This window comes from Desmodus rotundus, chromosome 8 (assembly GCF_022682495.2).
Source record: "Desmodus rotundus isolate HL8 chromosome 8, HLdesRot8A.1, whole genome shotgun sequence".
NCBI classification, from domain to species: domain Eukaryota; kingdom Metazoa; phylum Chordata; class Mammalia; order Chiroptera; family Phyllostomidae; genus Desmodus; species Desmodus rotundus.
Genome location: NC_071394.1, coordinates 103,502,254 through 103,522,458, shown reverse-complemented (window position 1 = coordinate 103,522,458; position 20,205 = coordinate 103,502,254). Strand labels below are relative to the sequence as shown.

The 20,205-nt window shown below is 39.4% G+C and overlaps 1 protein-coding gene across 2 annotated transcripts in view; it reads right to left on the bottom strand.

The window, feature by feature from the left end:
* Positions 1–20,092, bottom strand: part of MSL2 (MSL complex subunit 2) — a 33,063-nt gene extending 12,971 nt beyond the window's left edge. The window contains exons 1-2 of one of the 2 annotated variants that reach the window (XM_045199794.3): positions 20,073–20,092; positions 18,577–18,931 (exon numbers count right to left, since the gene is read on the bottom strand). In XM_045199794.3, the coding sequence (XP_045055729.2) occupies positions 18,577–18,718 (142 nt within the window). In that variant the 5' untranslated portion in view covers positions 18,719–18,931; positions 20,073–20,092. Of the gene's footprint in view, positions 1–18,576; positions 20,025–20,072 lie in introns of those variants that run through there. The other variant, XM_053929348.1, reaches the window with a different exon arrangement.
* Between the last annotated feature and the right edge of the window lie 113 nt (positions 20,093–20,205).

The following is a 20,205-nucleotide window of genomic DNA, read 5'->3' as shown; positions in this document are numbered from 1 at the left end:
CCCCTCTCTCTAAAAATAAAGAAATAAAATCTTTTTTAAAAAGTTTAGCAAATCTGATACAAATCAAAAGAAATTTTAAAGTTCATCAGTGTTGAAAGTCAGGTTCCTGCGCTGAAAGTTTATCAAGGGAATAAGAAAGGGGCAGAGGAAGAAAAAGTTAGGCTGGGATGTAATCATAACAAAGACACCAAATGACCCTACAGGGAGCTCTTCGGGATTGTCCTATGTTTGGCAAGGGAGTCAGGTCTTTGGACAAGGCTGTTGACTTACTCCCAGGGAAAGGGATATGAGCTTGAGTGAGTGACTCTCTTCAGCGAAGACAAATTTCCAGGGAGGTCTGGCAGTCCCAGAAACACTCCCAGTTACCAAGAAAATGAAGTCCTTCAGTTCTGAAAAGGGGATTTGGATAGTGCATACATAGCATCCACTACTGTTAACTGTCCAAATCTGATAAATTTTTTAGTAAAAAAATGTAGTAATAACGATGATGATGATGTACGTTTAAAAGGGACTTAAGACCTCCATTTCTTAAAGCTATAAAAGGGACTAAATATCTAGCTTCTTTCCAGCTCTAAGTGATGACTATAAAATGTTATGACAAGATCTATAAAGAGTGAACCAAAAGTCTTGCATTTGGATATCATTAACTGTTGAGGTGATGGGTATAACAGAGTTCAATTCTGTATGCTGAAATTTTCTGTAAGATACAAAATAAAATCTAATAAAAGCCTGCATATTTCCACTTACCCCACTTTCTTATGCTTTCAAATTTACCAGAATCTTTACGTATTTAAATATTCTCCCTCTCTTCTCTGTTCTCATCCTACCTACATCCACTCCGCCCCCCTCCCCCCCCCCACACACCCTTCTTCCCTTTAAGATAAACCTCCTCCCTCCATTGCTCTGGCTCCTATCCTCCCTTCTCTAGTTATCCACCTAAATTTATTCACTCTCAATTCTATTTTAACCTTCCTTCCCTATAGCAATTTCCCCTCCAGTTATTTATATGCTAAATTATTTCACTAGAATTAACCTTACAATGGAAGGCAAAAGTTGCTAATCCCAGACCAATGGACATTTCTGATTGATCATTCTTCCCTGAACAGCAACTGTCTCTTCCCTTCCCCTCTAACACTACTAACACCTCCATCTCCTTTCATTCTGTCCTCTCCTTAATTTTAATATCCCCATATTCTATACTTGGATCTACCCTTCTTACTCCATTCCAGTATTCTACAGTAATCTTTACTAGGACACAGACCCCTTTGAGAACTTAATATACGTATGCACAGAACTGAGCATAGAATCTCACAGCAGTCACAAACCTTTTCCCCCTTTGAAGCAGAGACATGACAATTCCCCCCAAACTGCTCTACACTCTCCTCCAGAGTGATTTGCCAATTAATTACCACTTATAATGGTGACTTCCAAATCTTTATTTCCAGCTCCAATCTCTCCCCAGAGCTCACACCCATATATCTAACTGCCTACTAGAAACCTCATCTTTCCTTTGATAATCCACAAAAAACTCAAGTTCAACATGAACACATGTGAATATCTCCCCTAAATCCCCTCAAAAAAACCTCGTTCTTCCTCCTGCATCCCTTATTCTCTTGGATGCTGACACCCTCATTCACCCAGAAATCAAACCAGACACTGGTATACCATCCAGACTCTTCACCAGCATTCCACATCCAGAGTCTCACTGCACATAGCCTCTGAATCTGCCAGTTCCACCCTTCAGGTTATATCCCCATGACTACTCTGGTGTTAGCTGAATCTTCATTTCTTACCCTGAATACTGCAAGAGTTTTCAAGCTTATCTGCCTGCTTTAACTTCCTGCTCCAATCAGCCCATCTTGCACACTACCACCAAGTGACCTTTCTAAAATACAAGTTTGATTATGTCTTTCTTTTCATAAAGGCACAACTAAAACCTGTCCAAAAAACAAACAAACAAAAAACAAAAACAGCCTTTAAAATCAAAAGTCTTTAGAATAACATATAAGGCCTTTCAGAATCTGTCATCTCACCCCCCACACCCTGCTATTTAGTAATACCAAATTTTCTCCACAAACTCCATTCTTTACTCTCACCTACCACTGATGATTCTAACACATGCAATGCTTGCTAGTTCCTCTGTGATTTGCTCTTCCTAGTATGTCCTTCTTCCTACCATGCATGGTAAGCTATCTTTAAGAATCAACTCTAATATGACCTCCAAGAGGAAGCCATCCTAAATTCCTGCCCCCAAGTTTGTTCAAAAGCACTATGCACATTCTCCTACAATAGCACTTACCACATTATATTGTCACCATTCACTTATTCAAGGCCAGAAACTTATGTATTTCTCTCTCTTTCAATCACTCTTGCCACATAAGCCAGGACTTAATGTTTAAGTGTACAATGAATGTATCACAGAAAGCATATTAAGAGTTGAGAATGACCTTGGAAATCAACTTGTTCCACGGTTATCACTTCAACCAAGAGAGACTTTCATAAGAGTACATAGCTAGTTGCTAGCAAAGAAAAACAGAAGCTGGGGCTACTGATTTCCAATCTATTATTCTTTCTGGTTATCCAACACCATCCCTACCTCTGCTATTAAGTCCATAGCTCCCACTGAGACAATTTTAGCTTCTTTCCACTTATCAAAAAGAATTATTATTGAAATTGGGCCATAGCACAAAGGTAACAGACTTCCAGGAAGTCCAGGAAGCTCAAATGCTAAACAAGTTGGACCCAAGGAAGCACACACCAACGCACAGCACAACTATGTTACCCAAGATGAAAGAGAAGGAGAGAATCTTAAAAGCAGCAAGAGATAAGGAGACAGTTACCTACAAAGGAGTTCCCATTAAGACTATCATCTGATTTCTCAAAAGAAACACTTTCAGGCAAGAAGGGACCAGAAAAAATATTTGAAGTCATGGAAGGCAAGGACCTACATCCAAAATTACTCCATCCAGCAAAGCTATCATTTAGAATGGAAAGGCAGATAAAGTGCTTCCCAGATACGGTCAAGTTAAAAAAGAGTTCATCATCACCCAGCCCTTATTATATGAAATGTTAAAGGGACTTATCTAAGAAAAAGATCATCAAAACTAAGAACAGTAAACCAACAACGAACTCACAACTATCAACTGAACCAGAAAAACAAACAAACAAACAAACAAACTAAGCAAACAACCAGAACAGGAACTGAATCACAGAAATGGACATCACATGGAGGGTTATCAGTGGGGAGGGGGTCGGGGGAGGATGGGTGAAAAGGTACAGGGAATAAGAAGCATAAATGGTAGGTACAAAATAGGGGGAGGTTTAGAATAGTGTAGGAAATGGAGATGCCAAAGAACTTACATGTATGACCCATGGACATGAACTGGGGGGGCGGGGTGCAGAATGCTGGTGGGAGGGGTAGTGCAGGGTGGAGGGGAATAAAGGGGAGAAAAAAATGGGATAATTGCCAACAGTACAATCAATAAAATATACTAATATTTTTTAAAAAGAGGCTCAAGAAAGAGAGAAGATAGACTGCCTCCTGAGCAGACTCAGCATGGAGCTATGCACTCAGAGATGAAAGTAGAGGTAGTAGTAAAAAGCCAGAAGGTCCCTTCTATCATCTACATCTCCTTAGTTAGAATTTGATCAAATTTATTAAACATTTGGTTTCATCAAAAAAAAAGAAAAGAAAAAAGAAATTGGGTCATAGCAGAATCAATAATTAACCTCAAAATGTAAAACCTTTTAGGAGAAGAAGAACAGGAACAGGTACTGGTAATAATGGACAGTGAGTGGGGCAGGAACAGTGAAAGGAAGTGGAGGATGGATGCTCAACAATAGTTCTGTGAGGGTCAGGATACCTTTATTGCACAGAACTGAATTTGCATGAGTTCAGAATTCCTGACTGAATTCTCTACAAAGCTATCTCAACTTCATCTTCAATGTTTAAAATTTTTTCATACAGCAAAATTCATGAGTATGACTACTACTATAATAATAAGTTCAAGTCAAAGAAAAATGAATTTGAGATGAAAGAACTCTCCTAAGAAGACATCACCATTTTCCTTTTGATAGAGCTTCCTAACCCAGGTCTGTTTTTCTTCTTTAATTTTTGATTGAGCAGCCCTTGGGATATGTTCCTTTAAACTTCCACAAAAGTTTATTAGTAAACCAAAAGGGAAATACATACCTCAAAAAAATCAACAGGTGTACGCCAGGGGAGTGAAGGGTGAAAAAGTAAGACACAAAAATCTGTGTTTCCACTTTGGGAAAAGGACTACAACTAGTTTACTGAGAAATGAAAATCAATGAACAATGCAACTTTAAAAGTATGAATGTTACTCAAACCAAACTGTTTACTGAACATTTGAATGGTTAAACTTTAGTTTCTGTAACTTTTATATATCTGGTTAACCTAAAACTATGGAAAATACCTCCTAATACTCTTGGTGAGGTAAGGTTCTCCAGTCAACTACCATTATAAACTAAAAATCCAAACACCACAGGTTATTAAACGAATGATGTATACCACTTGGACCCACAACATATTAAAAAACTTTTCATGCCTCATTTCATACTCTAGTAAGAATTAAATGACATCATTTATCTTAATAATTATGGAGGGGAGAACTTTATATAGTGTTTTATAGTTACAAAGCACTTCTGTAATATTTCATCATTTTTGTATATTTGCAAAGCAATAATGGTCTCATTAAATTATCATCAATAAGATAATACATTAGGCATAATTAACTTAATTCATAGCTGAACAATCAAACATTTAATTGATTCAAAATAAATCTAGATCCAAATTTCCCAAACTGGTATTCCACTAAACCATAAAGCATTAACAGGTTTGTTTTAAAACCCTGTTGGAGAGTCATCCCAAAATAGACCAGTTTCTTAAAACTGAATACTACAACTGTCAATAAACTTGCTTAACATGGCATTACTTAAACTTAACTGGCACGTTTTTTCAAGTGCACTTATTAACATCACCCGAGGAGAATTCCAAGACAGCATAGCACTACACTATTTCAGGGGTATTAGAATCACCTAAGTGGCCAACTCCAGAACTGACTCAATATCTGGAGATTCTGCCCAAGGATGTGTATTGTTAAAAAGTTTCCCAAGTAATTCCGATACACAACTGGGATTAGGAACCACTAAAAATACTTTAACTTTTTTTTGCCTACACTTTCACCGCAAAGGAAACTCCTGGGGATTGTTTCTCACCATTTAAGTAAGAAATGTGATGAAGTGATTTTAAGAAAAAAAATTTTATTCAGCATATTATTCAAGATTATACTATACAGTTCATTTTAATAAAACATGCAAAGGCAAATTCTGACTCCCCATTACCAAGAGCTGCATCTTATTTTACTTAAATTAGGTAAGAAAATGCATTTTGGTGACATATCTACTTTAAAATTACATAATGTTTCTAAACTCATGAATGTTAAGAACAGGCTAAAATTGATTGCATTATACAAGAACAGAACTGCAAATGTGACTTGGAGTTTAAAAGTCTTATATTTACTAAAAAGTTTAACCATTCTTGTGGTTTGTTACTAAGTAATGAACTAAGAGTGGCGTTAGATAAGTATTTGCAAACACTTCAAATAACACATTGCAAGTTTAAGTAATCTTTCATCTCTAAAAATAAAAGGCCATGTTGCATATAAGTATATACCATATTTTACCATGTATAATGCACATTTCGCCCAAATTTTTGAGAAAATAAGGATGAGCATTATACATGGGTATAATGATCACATACAATGGGTATAATAATCCAGTATATAACGCACACAAAATGTGGGTGCGCATTATACACTGGAGCACACTGTACACAGCAAAATATAGTATTCTCTCTCTCTTTTTTAAGACTTTATTTATCTATTTCCAGACAGAGGAGAAGGGAAGGAGAAAGAAAGGAAGAGAAACATCAAGGTGTGGTTGCCTCTCGCACACCCCCCACTGGGGACCTGGCCCACAACTCAGGCATGTGCCCTGACTGTGAACCGAACCAGTAACCATTTGGTTTGCAGGCCTGCGCTCAATCCACTGAGCCACTCCAGCCAGGGCCGATAATCTCTTTTTAATATTGCTCTTTTTAATAATCACCAACATCTTGTTGATAGGATGTCACAACACAAGCAACTTACAGAGACAGGTAACAATAACACTGAACCAAATATTTAAATTATTAACGTTTTTATGCTCCTTCTTACCTAACTCTTCAGTATCAGCTTAATTTTCTTAATGTTTCTTGTCCCTAACCAACTGTCCATTGATTAGACATATAAAGAATTTTAAAAAATGAAATAATATGACCAAAAGTTAACAAAACATGTAACTAAGAATTAAAACAATTTAAAACCCTCATGGCAGACAGGAGTCAGCAGAATTATTAACTGGTTATGACACCACTATTTGATCCAATATTCATTTAGTATGGCTTCAAACTGCCTCATTATGAAGAAAAAAAATAGTTATTTTCCCTCTCTTTTCATAACCCCATACAGCTTAATGTTTAAAAAAAAAATCTTGAGAAGAAAACATTGAAGGCATCTTTCAATGCTCCCACAGATTTCAGGAACAAATCTAATTTCTTTAGTTGTTATAGCACTGTCCAGAATTTTTTTTTAATTCTCACACAGGATATATTTATTGGTTTTAGAGAGAGAGGAGGGGGGTAGAGAGAGAAACATCGATGTGAGACAGAAACATCAAGTTGTTGCCTCCCAAATGCACCTTTATTGGGGATTAAACCTGCAACCTAGGTATGTGCCCTGACTGGAGGGTTGAACCCCCAACCTTTTGGTGTACACTGTAGAACTTTCATGCAAGGATGGAAATGTTTTATATTTGCAATGCCCCATAAAGTAGTCCTTACCCACATACGCTACAGAGCATTTAAGATGTAGCTAAGTGGCCCTGGCTGGGTAGCTCAGTTGGTTAGAGTGTCATCCCCAAATACCAAGGTTGCAGGTTTGATCTCTAATCAGGGCACAAGAAGCCACTGATGAGTGCGTAAATAAGTGGAATGACAAATGGATGTTTCTCTCCCTCCTGCTCTCCAAAAATCAATTAAAAAAAGAAAAAAGATATAGCTAAGTATAACTAAAGAACTGCATTTTAAATTTCATTTAATCTCAAGATTAAATAAAATTCTATCTTAGTTGAGTAGAATCTTAACTAAGATTAAATAAAATTGAAAATGTCAAGCAGCTAGTGGCTGCTGTATGGGACAGCACAGGCTTAGAATATAATCTGACTCTGCTTCCAGGCAAAATGGAATAATTAGATTTACTTTCCCACCTGAAACAACCAAAAAACTGGGCAAGACAACAGTTTGCAGATACTGGGCAACAGCACAGAGGGAAAACAAAGTTGAGCCCTACAATTCCCCAGTTTACTGCCTGGAGATAATTTTCAGACCTGCAGCACAAGGAAAAGGAGCCCAAACATAGCCTAGTGGTCTTCCCACATTCAGAAAACAGATTTGGGAGGACAAGGCTACCGGACTTTTCAGGACAGAGTACTAGAGATGAGAGAGCTGCACAGAGTGCCAGAGATTTAGACAAGGTCCCTTTCAAATCTTCAGCTGAGTACTGATTAGCACATTCCTTACCAGGAAACTACCCAAGGCTGAAGAAAGTACACCCCACCCCACCCCCGCCCCCAGAAAGAAGCAAAGTGAAAGTCCCAATGCAATTCAGAGGCAGAAGAGTGATTCCTAATCCCAACACCTACAGTGAGAAACATAATTCACAAGGCATCAGATAAAACAGTCAGAAAATTCTTGCTAAATAGTACAGAAAAATTAGCCCCTGAAGGCTGCATTGGTCCCACCCAATAAACAAACCTCAAAAGGATCAAACTGTCTACAAATAACATACAGTATTTTGCCCAGATTTTTGAGGGAGAAAAAAAGGTGTGCATTTTATAAGGGTACAAAGATTACAAACCACGGGTATAATAACCTCATGTGTAAAGTGCACAAAAATGTGGGTGCACATTATACACCAGAGCACATTGTATACACGGGGCAAAAAGGCAACTTCATCCCAAAAACAAAGCTCAAGAATATTCTTTTTAAGATTTTATTTACTTATTTTTTAGAGAGAGAGAAAGGAAGGGAGAAGAGAGGGAGAGAAACATCAATGTGTGGTTGCCTCTCTCATGCTCCCTACTGGGGACCTGGGCCCGCAACCCAGGCAAGTGCCCTGACTGGGAATCGAACCAGCGACCATTTGGTTCACAGGCCGGCACTCAACCTACCAAGCCACGCCAGCCAGGACAAAGCTCAAGAATATTTATAGTATAAAAATATCTATCAATAAGGTAAAATTTTACAGACAAGGTAAAAGTCATAATATCCACAACCTAATGAAAATTAACGAGGCATGAAAGAAGCAGGAAAATATGACCCATAAAGAGCAACAAACCTAGAAATGACAAATAGGATTAGCTGAGCAGAACCTTAAAAATTAAAGTCACTTTAACTATTTCATGTGCTCAAAATTGTTTTATGCACTTAATAACAGAACTTCAAGATACATAAAGAAAAAAACTGGACTATTTTTTTAACAATAAAATATATGCTTACCTTAAAAAAAAAAAGAAAAAAGAAACATAAAACTACAAAGAGAAACTGATAGAAGCATTTAAATTATAGTTAGAGGTTTCAACAAATTGACAAAACTCTCAAAAATTGGCAAAACTAATAGGAAATCAGTAAGGATAGAGAAGATTTGAACAACACTATCAAGGAACTTGTTAACATGTTTTAATTGACCAGAAACATTGTGAACCAACGATTGCCAAACAAGTAAAGCAATCCCAATTTTTACCGCGGTAAGAAGGGTTCACAAAATAATTCAAGATCCCAAACACAGTAGACTGTGGTTCAAAATAGTGTCTAGAGCACAAGAGACCTTATAAAATTCTCTATTCCTGAGGATCACAAATCCGAATGTCTTGAGAAGCATACAGGGAAAGTTTAAAAAAAAAAAAAAAGTGACAAAGGCTGCGAGGGACCGAGAGCAAACTAGAGAGAGTTAACCTACCTCCACCCCCAAAAGGGAGAAGCCCCCTCTCACCTACAGTCAATGGTTGCCATGCCATGGTGGAATGTACACTCACTGATAACAGACCTTATAATTTTCTAAGAGGTACCTAAAATCTCAATTTTTATTTGAAGGGTAGATTTTAAAACTTTGAACAACCAATTCAGTAAGTTTTTAATCAAGTTGAAAAAAAATGTCTGGGGGCCAAATTCAAAACCAAATCTCTGCTCTTGTCCAATCAAATGAAACTAAGAGAAATTAAATACTTTGTCCAAGTCATCAAGGCACACAATCCTATCTGACCATATCTAAAATACTGTAGACATGAACACAAAAGTCTACAGTTGTAGAAGAAACAAACTTGAGACCAGGATGCTTCCAGGACTGAACTTAGTAGTGGTGTTTTCTTCTCAGGAAAGACATGAAAACTGTCTTCCAACAGTTGATGGATAAAGTTTTATCAAAGGCTTTCTGAATTGTACCAGAGGACAAAAAAAGAAAAAAAAAAATTCAGCAGGAGACCATTGTAGAGAAGGAAACTTGGGTAAATTGGAAGCAAAAACTTTCTAAAGAAACCAACTTTTTTTAAAGAAAGTTCTTTTTACAAAGTTGTCAAACAATGATATGGCTATTTTACAGAGTAGAATTGCACTCCCTAACCTAGAGGTATTCAGAAAAGGCTTGGATGAACTTTCAAGAATATTAAAAAAAGGATTATTTGATGTGAAGAAATACCTAAATATGATATATGATCCTTTCTGCCTAAGGCTGTATAAATTCTCATTATGAATAACCTAGTAGTATCTTCCTTGTAAGACCTATATAAAAATTGAGCTGGTAAGCTCAATGACACCATGAAGAGATCCCTGAGACAGCCCACACCTTCTGATGAATATGACATAGTTATATCCTATGTCATACTGTGAAAATGTCCAGTCACAAGCTGGGCAACCAACTGATAAACTGTAGAAGGATTCAGACTCCGTGCCCCTTTCTAATCCTAGATTCCTATCTTACATATGGCCAGAGTTCTAAATATCAGAACATCAGGCAGAGATTTAAACATCAAGGGAAAAACACAGAGAAATATAAGAGAAATTACATTAGTAATTTCTGATTACTGCGAGTTCTGATTATTGTGAGTTCTGATGTAAGAAAGTATATCGGAACTCGCAAAAACAAATTTAAATGAATCATACATAAAAGTAGCTAAATGGAGTGGACTCAGGAGAAAATGTCAACTGAGAGAAGCCAATATAGTAAGGCATTAACCAATTAAAGATGGCATGTTATAGATGTGATCAACCTGACCCCAAGTGCATGTGCACATGCACACATACAAATGAAGAAAACAAGGAATTCAAAAACGTGGATGTGCAAATTACCATATTTTGCCATGTATAATGTGCTTCTGCATATAATGCACACCCACATTTTGTGCACTTAATACACACATTATGCCTATGGTATATAAGTACCCATGAATAATGCACATACTTTTTTTTCCTCACAAATCTGAAGATAAAAGTGCATTTATAATGGCAAAATACGGTAATTTGAGAGACTGAAAACCACAACACCAAGACTCAGAAGATATGTTGTTTTGCTATGTCAAATGCATAAAATTATTTTAAAATCCAAGTTTTCCTCACTAACCCCAACCCCCAACTACCATTCGTTTATTCAACATTGTCTCAACCTTCCCTTCATTCTCCTCAGGCTCACATCTGATCTACTCTAATTCCTATCTTAACTGCCGCCTCTCCCAAGCATCTGACCTCTCCAAAATCCCACACCAAATTGCTAAATTCCTGAAAAATATTTTAAATGGGCAGTCTTTATATTATTTCAAATCAGTCTATCTGAATTTTTCATATCCTGCCCTGGCTGGTGCAGCTGAGTGGATTGAGTGCCAGCCTGCAAACCAAAAGGTCACGGGTTCAATTCCCAATCAGGGTACATGCCTGGGTTGCGGGCCAGGTTAGCAGTTGGGGCATGTCAGAAGCAACCAGTTGAAGTATCACTTGCACATCGATGTTTCTCTCCCTCTCCTTCTCCCTTCCTTCCCTTCTCTCTAAAAATAATAAAATCTTTTTTTAAGTGCCTGCCATAAAAAATAAATTTTTATATTCTTCCAAAATCAATGACTTCATTTGTGATATAAACTGAGCTACCTTTGACTCTTTCAATTTTTCTCATGCATCTATATTAAACTACCAGGTTTTGTCAGTTCTTAAATATAATTATTTTTCAAGTGTATATTATGTGAAAGCACTGAGCTAGATGTATTTATAAATTTTAGAATAGGAAATGTCTCATTTAATCTATTCATAGTAAAACATGCCAAACCATGACAAAGTGTACTACAGTGCATACCAAAGAATTAAAGTGTTATGACACTCATAAGACAAAAATTTCCTTAGCATTATCTATGTTGTTCCCTTACCACTGCCACCAATATTCCATAATCAATCCCATATTCTATCCCCACGTCAATCTTTTCTACAACAGAATTTCAATCACATCACTTTCCTACTTAAAATGTTAGTGTCCAACCCACGGCCAGCAGGCTGCTTTTGACCCAGAATGGCTATGAATGCTGCCCAACACAAAATCGTAAATTTACTTAAAATTTGGACACCCCCTGGACAACAATTTGCAAATCCTCTGCCCCATATCAAGATGGGGAGTTAAAATGCAGATTACAAGGCCCTGCACACAGAAATTCTGATCCAATCAGTCCCACATGATAATTGGGAATCTGAATTTTAACAGGTCCTTTACATGATTTGATCTAGGCAGCCTACAGAACACACTTTGGAAGGTGTGGAGGGACAAACATCAAATTTTTTAGCCTGACATTAAAGCTCACCTCACAAAAGGCCTCTGAATAATCATTAAGAGTAAGGGGGCACTCCTTCATGGACTCATTACAAGTAAACCTGATTTACTGCAGCCTCAACAAGTCAAAACTGTTCATCTCCCTCAAGCCTTATTGAAAATGAACAACTAATTCTGCCATTCCCCTTGGCCCCACTCAAGCCCCTACTTCCTAGACCTCACTACACTGAAACAGTTTCTCCTGCCTAATTCTACAGTACTACATAGACTACCTTGAACCATTATTCAAACTAGTATTATTCACTTTTTTAAAAAGATTCATTTTTAGAGGGGAAGAGCGGGAGAAAGAGAGAAATGTCAATGTGTGGCCGCCTCCCATGCACCCCCTACTGGGGAACCCAGCCAGCAACCCAGGCACACGCCCAACCAGGTAACCAACCAGCCACCCCTTGGTTCACAGGCCGCCACTCAATCAACTAAGCCACACCAGCCAGGGAGAGTAATATTAACTTTCAAGAACTAATTTTTACAATGCTAAAAGGGGAAACTGTAAAAAGGAGATTTTTCTTAGGAAAAAAAAACCTAACAGTTAAATGGATATATGTGAAATAAAAGAAGTGTATCTACCATACAAACTATTAAATATTGTCCTTCCTTAACAGCCCACTAGATTAATGCTCCCCAAAGAATTCTTCCACCCTGGCCAATGTGACTCAGTTGCTTAGGAGTGTCGACAGCGGAAAGGTTGCCGGGGTTCAATTCCTGGTCAGGGCGCATGCGATCCCAGTAGGAAGAGCGCAGGAGGCAACCAATCCATGCTTCTCTCCCCCATTACATTTCTCTCCCCCCCTACACTTACTCTCTCTAAAAGCAATGGAAAAATGTCATCAGATGAGGATCAAAAAAAGAAAAAAAAGAATTCTTCCCATATCAGAGAAAACAGGTAAATTTAAGTCCCCTCATGAACCTGCTAAACCCAACTCTACTCGATGACCAGTCAGGTTTACCTTAAATGTTGAGACAAACAATTATTCAAAACAAATTATATGAAGAGAAATATTTGTGTCTAATTTCTGAATTTTTACATATGTAATAAAGTTAACTTACAAATGGTTCTATTATGATACTTGAGATTTGGTATAACATTAAGTGCCTATAATAATTGCTGGTTTACTTATCTGTCTTCCCCTTAACACTAAGCACCATATGGGTAAGAGCCATGTGTCTTACTTCATTTTTTTTATTCCAACACTTAGAACATCACAGGTGATTAATAAAGAGGTAATGAGTAAAATAAGTTTTCCAAATAAAAAGGCAGTAATTCTTCAAATATACAAATGGCCAACAAGCATATGACCAACATTACTAATCATTACAGAAATTGCAAATCAAAATCACAATGATACTTCCACATACCCTTCACAATGGGTACTATCAATTTAAAAGATAAAAAACAAAATATTATTAAGGATGTGAAGAATTTAAATGCTTAATCTGTTGGAAAGGATTGTAAAGTGGTGCAACCATTGTGAAAAACAATATAGAAGTTCCTCAAAAAATTAAAAACAGCCCTGGCCAGACAGCTCAGTTGGTTAGAAAATCCTCCTGATGTGTCAAGATTGCGGGTTCAATCCCCAATCACAGCACATACAAGAATCAACCAATGAATGCATGAATATGTGGAACAACAATTGATGTTTCTCTCTCCCCCCCCTCCTTCCCTCCCCTGCTTCTCCTCCCTGTCCATTCCCCTCTCTAAAATCAATACATGTTTTTTTTTTTAAATTGTTTAAAGATCTTATTTATTTTTACAGAGAGGGGAAGGGAGGGAGAAAGAGAGGGAGAGAAACATCAATGTGTGGCTGACTCTCAGCATGCCTCCTACTAGAAACCTGGCCTGCAACCAAGGCATGTGCCCTGACTGGGAATCGAACCAGCAACCCTTTGGTTCTCAGGCTAGCACTCAATCGACTGAGCCATACCAGCCAGGGCTTTCTTTTTAAAAAGTTTTAAAAGAAGAAATACCATAGAACGTAGATATTTCACTTCTGGGTATATACCCAACAGAATTGAAAGCAGGGTCTCTAAGAGTTATTTGTACACTCAAGTTCATACCAACACTATTTGTGATAGCTAAGAGATGAAGTAACTCAAATGTTCATCTTGGATGAGTGGATAAACTAAGTATAATATATACATACAACAGACTACTATTCAACCTTAAAAAGGAAGGAAATCCTGTCATGGCTACAACATGGATAAACCTTGAGAAAAGAATACTAAGTAAAATAAGCTAGTCAACAAAAAGATAAATACTGTATGATTCTACTTATATGAAGTATCTAGAGAAGTCAAATTCATAAAGTCAGAAGGTAGAATGGTAGTTAGAGGGGGCTGAAGGGGAGGAGGAAATGGGTGAATGGTTCATGGGTAGAGTTTCAGAAGTGCAAGATGAAAAATTCTGGAAATCTGTTTCACAACAATGTAAATACATTTAACACTACTTAACTGTACACTTAAAAATGGTTAAGATACCAAATTTTACATTATGTTTACTAACAATAAAAGATTTTTACTATGATATTAAATACAAGAAATATAAAATCTTAAGTAAATGAACTCATGGTTTGAGAAAAATATAAAGTATTAATGTAACACAATTATTCAAATGGCCTTTTAATTTAGCCTCCATCTAAAAGATATATAGTTGAAAATAAGATACTCCAAGCTGTATGTTTGAAGTTCACTTTAGAAGATTCTTGCTATTTATAAATTGTTTGCTCAGTCAAAAACCAAAGTTAATTCTGCTAAAAGAGAGAAGTCAAAATTCCAGATTGGAAGAGATTCTTAAGATCATCTACTCCACTAATTCCAGTGGGGAGGGGAAAGTCTACAATGGCAAAATGAGACAAATAAGGAAAGTAAAGGTAATTCATAGAGCTAAATCTATTTGATTTTAAAGCAAATACTTTATTTATTCTGAGTATGAAAACCATCCTTCATACTTTGAAACTTTCTTTTTTAATGGTAATATCATCCATTCAACAAGCCAGTAAGTGTCAGACAAGAGGCTACAATGAACAAGACAAGGAAAGCTCTCACCCTCAGGCAACCACCTACCTTCTAGTGGTACACCAGAAGTAGGTATCTTTTGTACACGTAAGCAGTAGTACAAAAAGATAGGGTTTTTTGTCTTTAGTCTCTCACATTCAAAACAAAAATTTGTCGGCCTATGTCACCCTATATCAGTGGGAAACACTAATCTCCACTCCCTTCCCATTTTATGTAAGAAGGTCCAAAACTACCAAGTAAATCAAAAGCCAGAACCATTTTGTTTCTAAACTCAAAACACAAAAAAATATTCATGTGCCCTAAGTAGAGATTTGATCATGATTAATTTACAGGACTCCAAATATCTCAAAGAGTAAAAGTTTCCCACTCAACAAGTCCTTCCAACTCTAACAGGATTTGATTCTACTTATGAAACTTGTTGTATCACCTGAGGACTTATAAGTTTAATGAAAAACAAAATCCCCAAGACAGAAATTATCAAGTCCCATGCCATTAAAAGAAATTATATTTTCTGGTAAGTGATAAAGCATGCCCCAATATTTACAGCAAGGGGAAAAAACTCACACAAAAAGTAGTGCCCACATAATTTCTGTTTCTGTGGCCTATAAAGTACAGCAATTCTCTGGAGCATTGCTATCCCATTCACTCAAAGCTTCAGGTTTAAATATACAAAGCAAATGAAAAACAAACAGTGATAATCAGCTAATTAACATTTCAAAAAACACTGATAACAAAAACTGTATTTCCAGAGAATAGTCTAGGTTTGACAATAATTGATCTGACAGTTCAGTCTCTTCTCTCACCTCCTCCTCCCTCTCTCTACTTCTGCACCAGGGTGGGATATTAAGCACATAACATGTGCCAGACACCAAGTCCATAGACTTGTTCTCAGGGGTTCAAAAGGTTTTTCCCCACTTAAAAATAAACCCACACATAAAATAAATTTGGAGAAACAAACCTGAAGAAGTAAGGTATAACCACCCCCTTTTGTAGATAAAGGAAGGTGAGGCAAAAAGTTAAAGCAACTTGTCTACACAAAAGTAGAAGAACCAAGATTTGTACCTAACTGGGAAGTTTGTAAGCCTTTTTTACCTTCCCTCCTTTACCTCCTCTCACTCTCCTCCTGAGTCTCATAAACACCTACATGCAAGTCACTAGATAAAAGAGAAAGGATAAGGCAAGAGGAACACAAAAATGTAAAAAAAAAATAGCATTTTCCCTAATGTATCAGAAGAATCAGATATAAAAACTGCACTGAAAAAGTTTTAAGTATCTAAGATTAGACAAAGGGTTATAGAGATTGAAAGAAAGAAGAAAACATAAAGCATGTATGTATGTTTGAAAAGGCAAAAACATCAACCTGGCTGAAGCAGAGTAATTATGTAAAAGAGCAGCTGAATACAGGCTGAAAAGGTAGGACTGGGTCAGATGTTGGAAGGCCTGTTGAAACAAACTCCCTATCTACAGCTTCAAGACAGAATTAAACTTTACTTTTGTATATTATCTTCATGAAAGACAACTGCACATACCCTAGTAATTTGAATGAGTGTATTATGTATTTCAACTAAGAGAGTCTAAGGCTGCACCTGATATAAAGTTGATGAAATGCTGGATCTGAATTCAAATAACTGATTTTTTTTTCCTATCTGTTGATAACCACAGACTACGTGGGGGGTGGGGGAAGCTACATCATATTGCTGAAATTTTATGCCAACTACTCAGTTATAAGGGAGAAAAAGAATCCACAAATCTCTTCCATAGGATGGTGGGGGAGGGTAGCTGAACAAAAAGGAATAATTACAATGCTCCACTGTTAGGAAAATTTCCCTTGTGTTGCCAAGACTGATTTTTAAAAAGAAACAAAAAAAACTACCTTTTCAATGTAGTTTTATCTTTAATGTCTTTTTAATCCAGGTTAGACTCTGGGAAAAGATTCAATTAGACTACAACTATCCTGAAGCTACTAATATGAATTTAAAATCCGAAGCATCTACAAAATCCAAATCTACCACTTCCCCCTTGAAATAGAGGGCTAAATGCCATCCACCTTTAGAAAAGACTTTACAGATCTGCCAGTGTTACCTGGATAACAACATCTACCAGGTCAGAGTGGGCTGCCCTGTGCCCTCTCTCTTTCCCCTACCATCATCACCACAGCAATCTCCCCCACAAAAATGTTTATGGAGAAAAAAGTATACCAGCTCCATTTCCTCAATCCACAAACTATTAAAAGCTGTTAAAAAAAAAAAAAAGCACTCCATAAAAACTGAGAGCGGGGTAAGAAGGTACCTTGAAACCAAATTCTTATGCATCCACCAGTAAAATTTAAGCTGAAAGGAAACTTTGACTCTAGCCCAAAACTCTCTTTTCTTATATTAAGAAACTGAGGCCCAGGGCAGTTAAGTGATTTGTCCAGGCATGCGTTTCTGTATAAAGGTGTTAAGTGTCACCAGTCACAGAACTTAATCACATTCTAACACAGTTACTTAAATTTTTATGAGATTAAGTATCTGGTGTGCAAACCCCCCCCCCAATCTTCACCTCTTCTGCACTCCTTCAGTGCTTTGCCCCAGAACTATAAAGAAAATGCTAGATAACTCTCAAGTATAGTCTCAAGATTACTCCTCTTTATCTAGTTTAAGATAAAGTGAAAGCCTGAAATGCCTAAATTTACCAAGTTCTGACTAAACAATTGAGTGGATCAACAAAATCTCAAAATTTCTGGCAGAATAAGAATATGAAGTGGAGTATGTTACAGCCTCTTTTGGCCAGTTGCCCTTTCCTTTGTATTAACATTTCATCCACGTTTTTAAAAAACATTATTGTATGTGCACAACTAATCCAAATTATCACTTTTGAGAAATTTCAATTTATTAGACAACTTAGCATATCTTTGTCTCAAAAATAACTTGAAAGTTATCTCCCCAGCACAAGATAACATTTTTGAACAAAAACACCTAAAATAACTCTCTACCAGGCCACAATATATTAAAGCCACAAAACAGAAAGAAACATATTCCTGTTAAAATCCCATTAAAAAGCACTCGGTACCCCATCAAGTATTCGCTTGGCTCACTATTTACCATCCAACTGTCAAAGCATTTGTGGAAGAACCTGGGGGGGAAGTTCCGCACCGAGTTAGTTCCCTTAGCTGTGGGCGCATCACATTCATACCAGCACCCCCACATTAACACCAGTTTGCGGAAATGCAAACAGGCCACATGTACGTGTTTCAACCAAGGTTGGTATTAGGTCAACTCTTGTATCGAAGGTTTAAAACAGAATGGCAGCAGGATGCATGCATATTTCACCTTATTTAAAAAACCATCATCAGAAATGCTAAGCAACCGACCTAAGGCAAATTAAACAGTTGAACGTTCAGGCCGCTGTAGAAAGCAGTATGGAAGGATTCTTTCTGAAATGACGGGCAAAAGTCCTTTGGCGAGTTTCAAAACTAATGACCGTATACTACTGCACAAATAACAGAAGCTTAATACAAACTACCATGTCGTCGAACCGTTCCTGTTAACCCTGCCCAGGTTTTTTAAAGCAAGCCTTGAAAACGGAACAATAAAAAGCGTCTCACCGCAAACACAGCACGAGAGGGACTGTCGGAAGTAAGGCAAGAGCCTGTTAATCTCGGTAAACGCCTTGGGATCTCCGGGGTCGTAGTTGAGCACTAGGCGGCTCGCGGAAATGTAGAGAGCAGTAGCATTCACGGGGTTCATTGCAGACACTTGGACACCGTTGACTCCCGGTTGAAAAAAAATTCCGGATCCAACTTTGTGAGCAGCCAGGGAACAATGGCGAATTTGCAACAATTCGGAGGAAATCAGAGCAGAACCACTGGTCAAAGTAGTAACCAAAATCCGTGCAAGTTTGTGAGGCTGAAGCAATCCTCCCACACATGGGGCCGTGGCGCCCCTCCTCCGTCCCTGAGACTTGCAGACGAGAAAGGGAAAAAGAAAAAGAAAAAAAAGTAAAGAAACCGGCGTTCGAGTTTGTCCCGGGCGGCCGCGGGGCGCGGAACGTGGCGACTTCGACGCTCGGGCCACGACTGGGAGTTCAGTCTAGCCCCGCGCCTCGGCGGGCGGCCTCGGCTGGAGCTGCATCTCCGGACGCGGAGGTACCTCCTCAGGTCGAGCTAGGTGGGAGCAGGCCCCGGCCCGGTCCAAGGGGCGAGCACGCGTCTCACTGCCTGCAAGGCCCTTACTCCATCACAGCGCCCGGCGCCGAGGCAGCAGCGACAGCAAGGACGACAGCTCCGGCGTCAGCTTCCTCGATCTAGTGCACGAAGCCGCGGCAGCGACGAATGTTACTGTTGTGGCTGGCCGAGGCCGCCGCCACTCTCTCCATATCGGACGCGGGGCCCGGGCTGTGCCTGGCGCTCTGCCCCGGCGGTTACAGCCCCGCTGTTCCCTGAGGTGGCGAAGCGGGAAATACGGTCCCGCACCCGGTAAGGGAGGGCCGGGGAGGAAGTGCGCGGGCCGGCCGCGGCAGCGGCGGGAGGGGGCGGGGAGCAGGCCCGGCCGGGCCGCGGCGGCGCCCCTCGCTCCTCAGTCGCTCACTTCGAGGTCACCAGGCGCAAGCGCCGCCCCTCACTGCCCGGCCATCTTCTCCGCGCCGCACACACGGACACCGCCTCCGCCAAGCACGACGGTCGCCGCCGCCCACGGAGCCCGCCCGGCCACGGCTGAGGCGAACGCTCACGCAGCCAGGCCCCGCCGCCGCCCAGCGCACACAGCAGGCCCCGCTGCAGGCCCCTCCCCTCGTGCCTCGCTGCCCTCACCCGGACTCCACGAGCCACTCTAGCTCGGTAGGGCCCAGGTTGGTGCGGCCTTAACAGATCCCACGGTCAGTGTAGCACCTCAAGCCCTGCCGGAGACGACGACCGTTACCCCAACGGGCAAAGCCACTGTCATCCCCGAGACTCCCCCGCCGCCGTCGTCGCTGGCGCTCGCACGCATGCGCAGAGCACACTCTCACCCCTCCCCCCCGCCCTTTCCTTTTCCCTTCGCTTCCCTTTTCCCCTGCTTCTCCTCCAAGACCCCCCTCCACACCCTCCCAGAGCCACCCGCTCACTCAGCGCATGCGCATCCCACTACCAGCTCCGCCGCCTTTCGCCCTTAACGCGTGCGCTTTGACCGCCCACCCAGAAAACCGGATAAACACATCAGCCGGCTCACGCCAGCCCCTCCCCGTTGCCAACCCACCC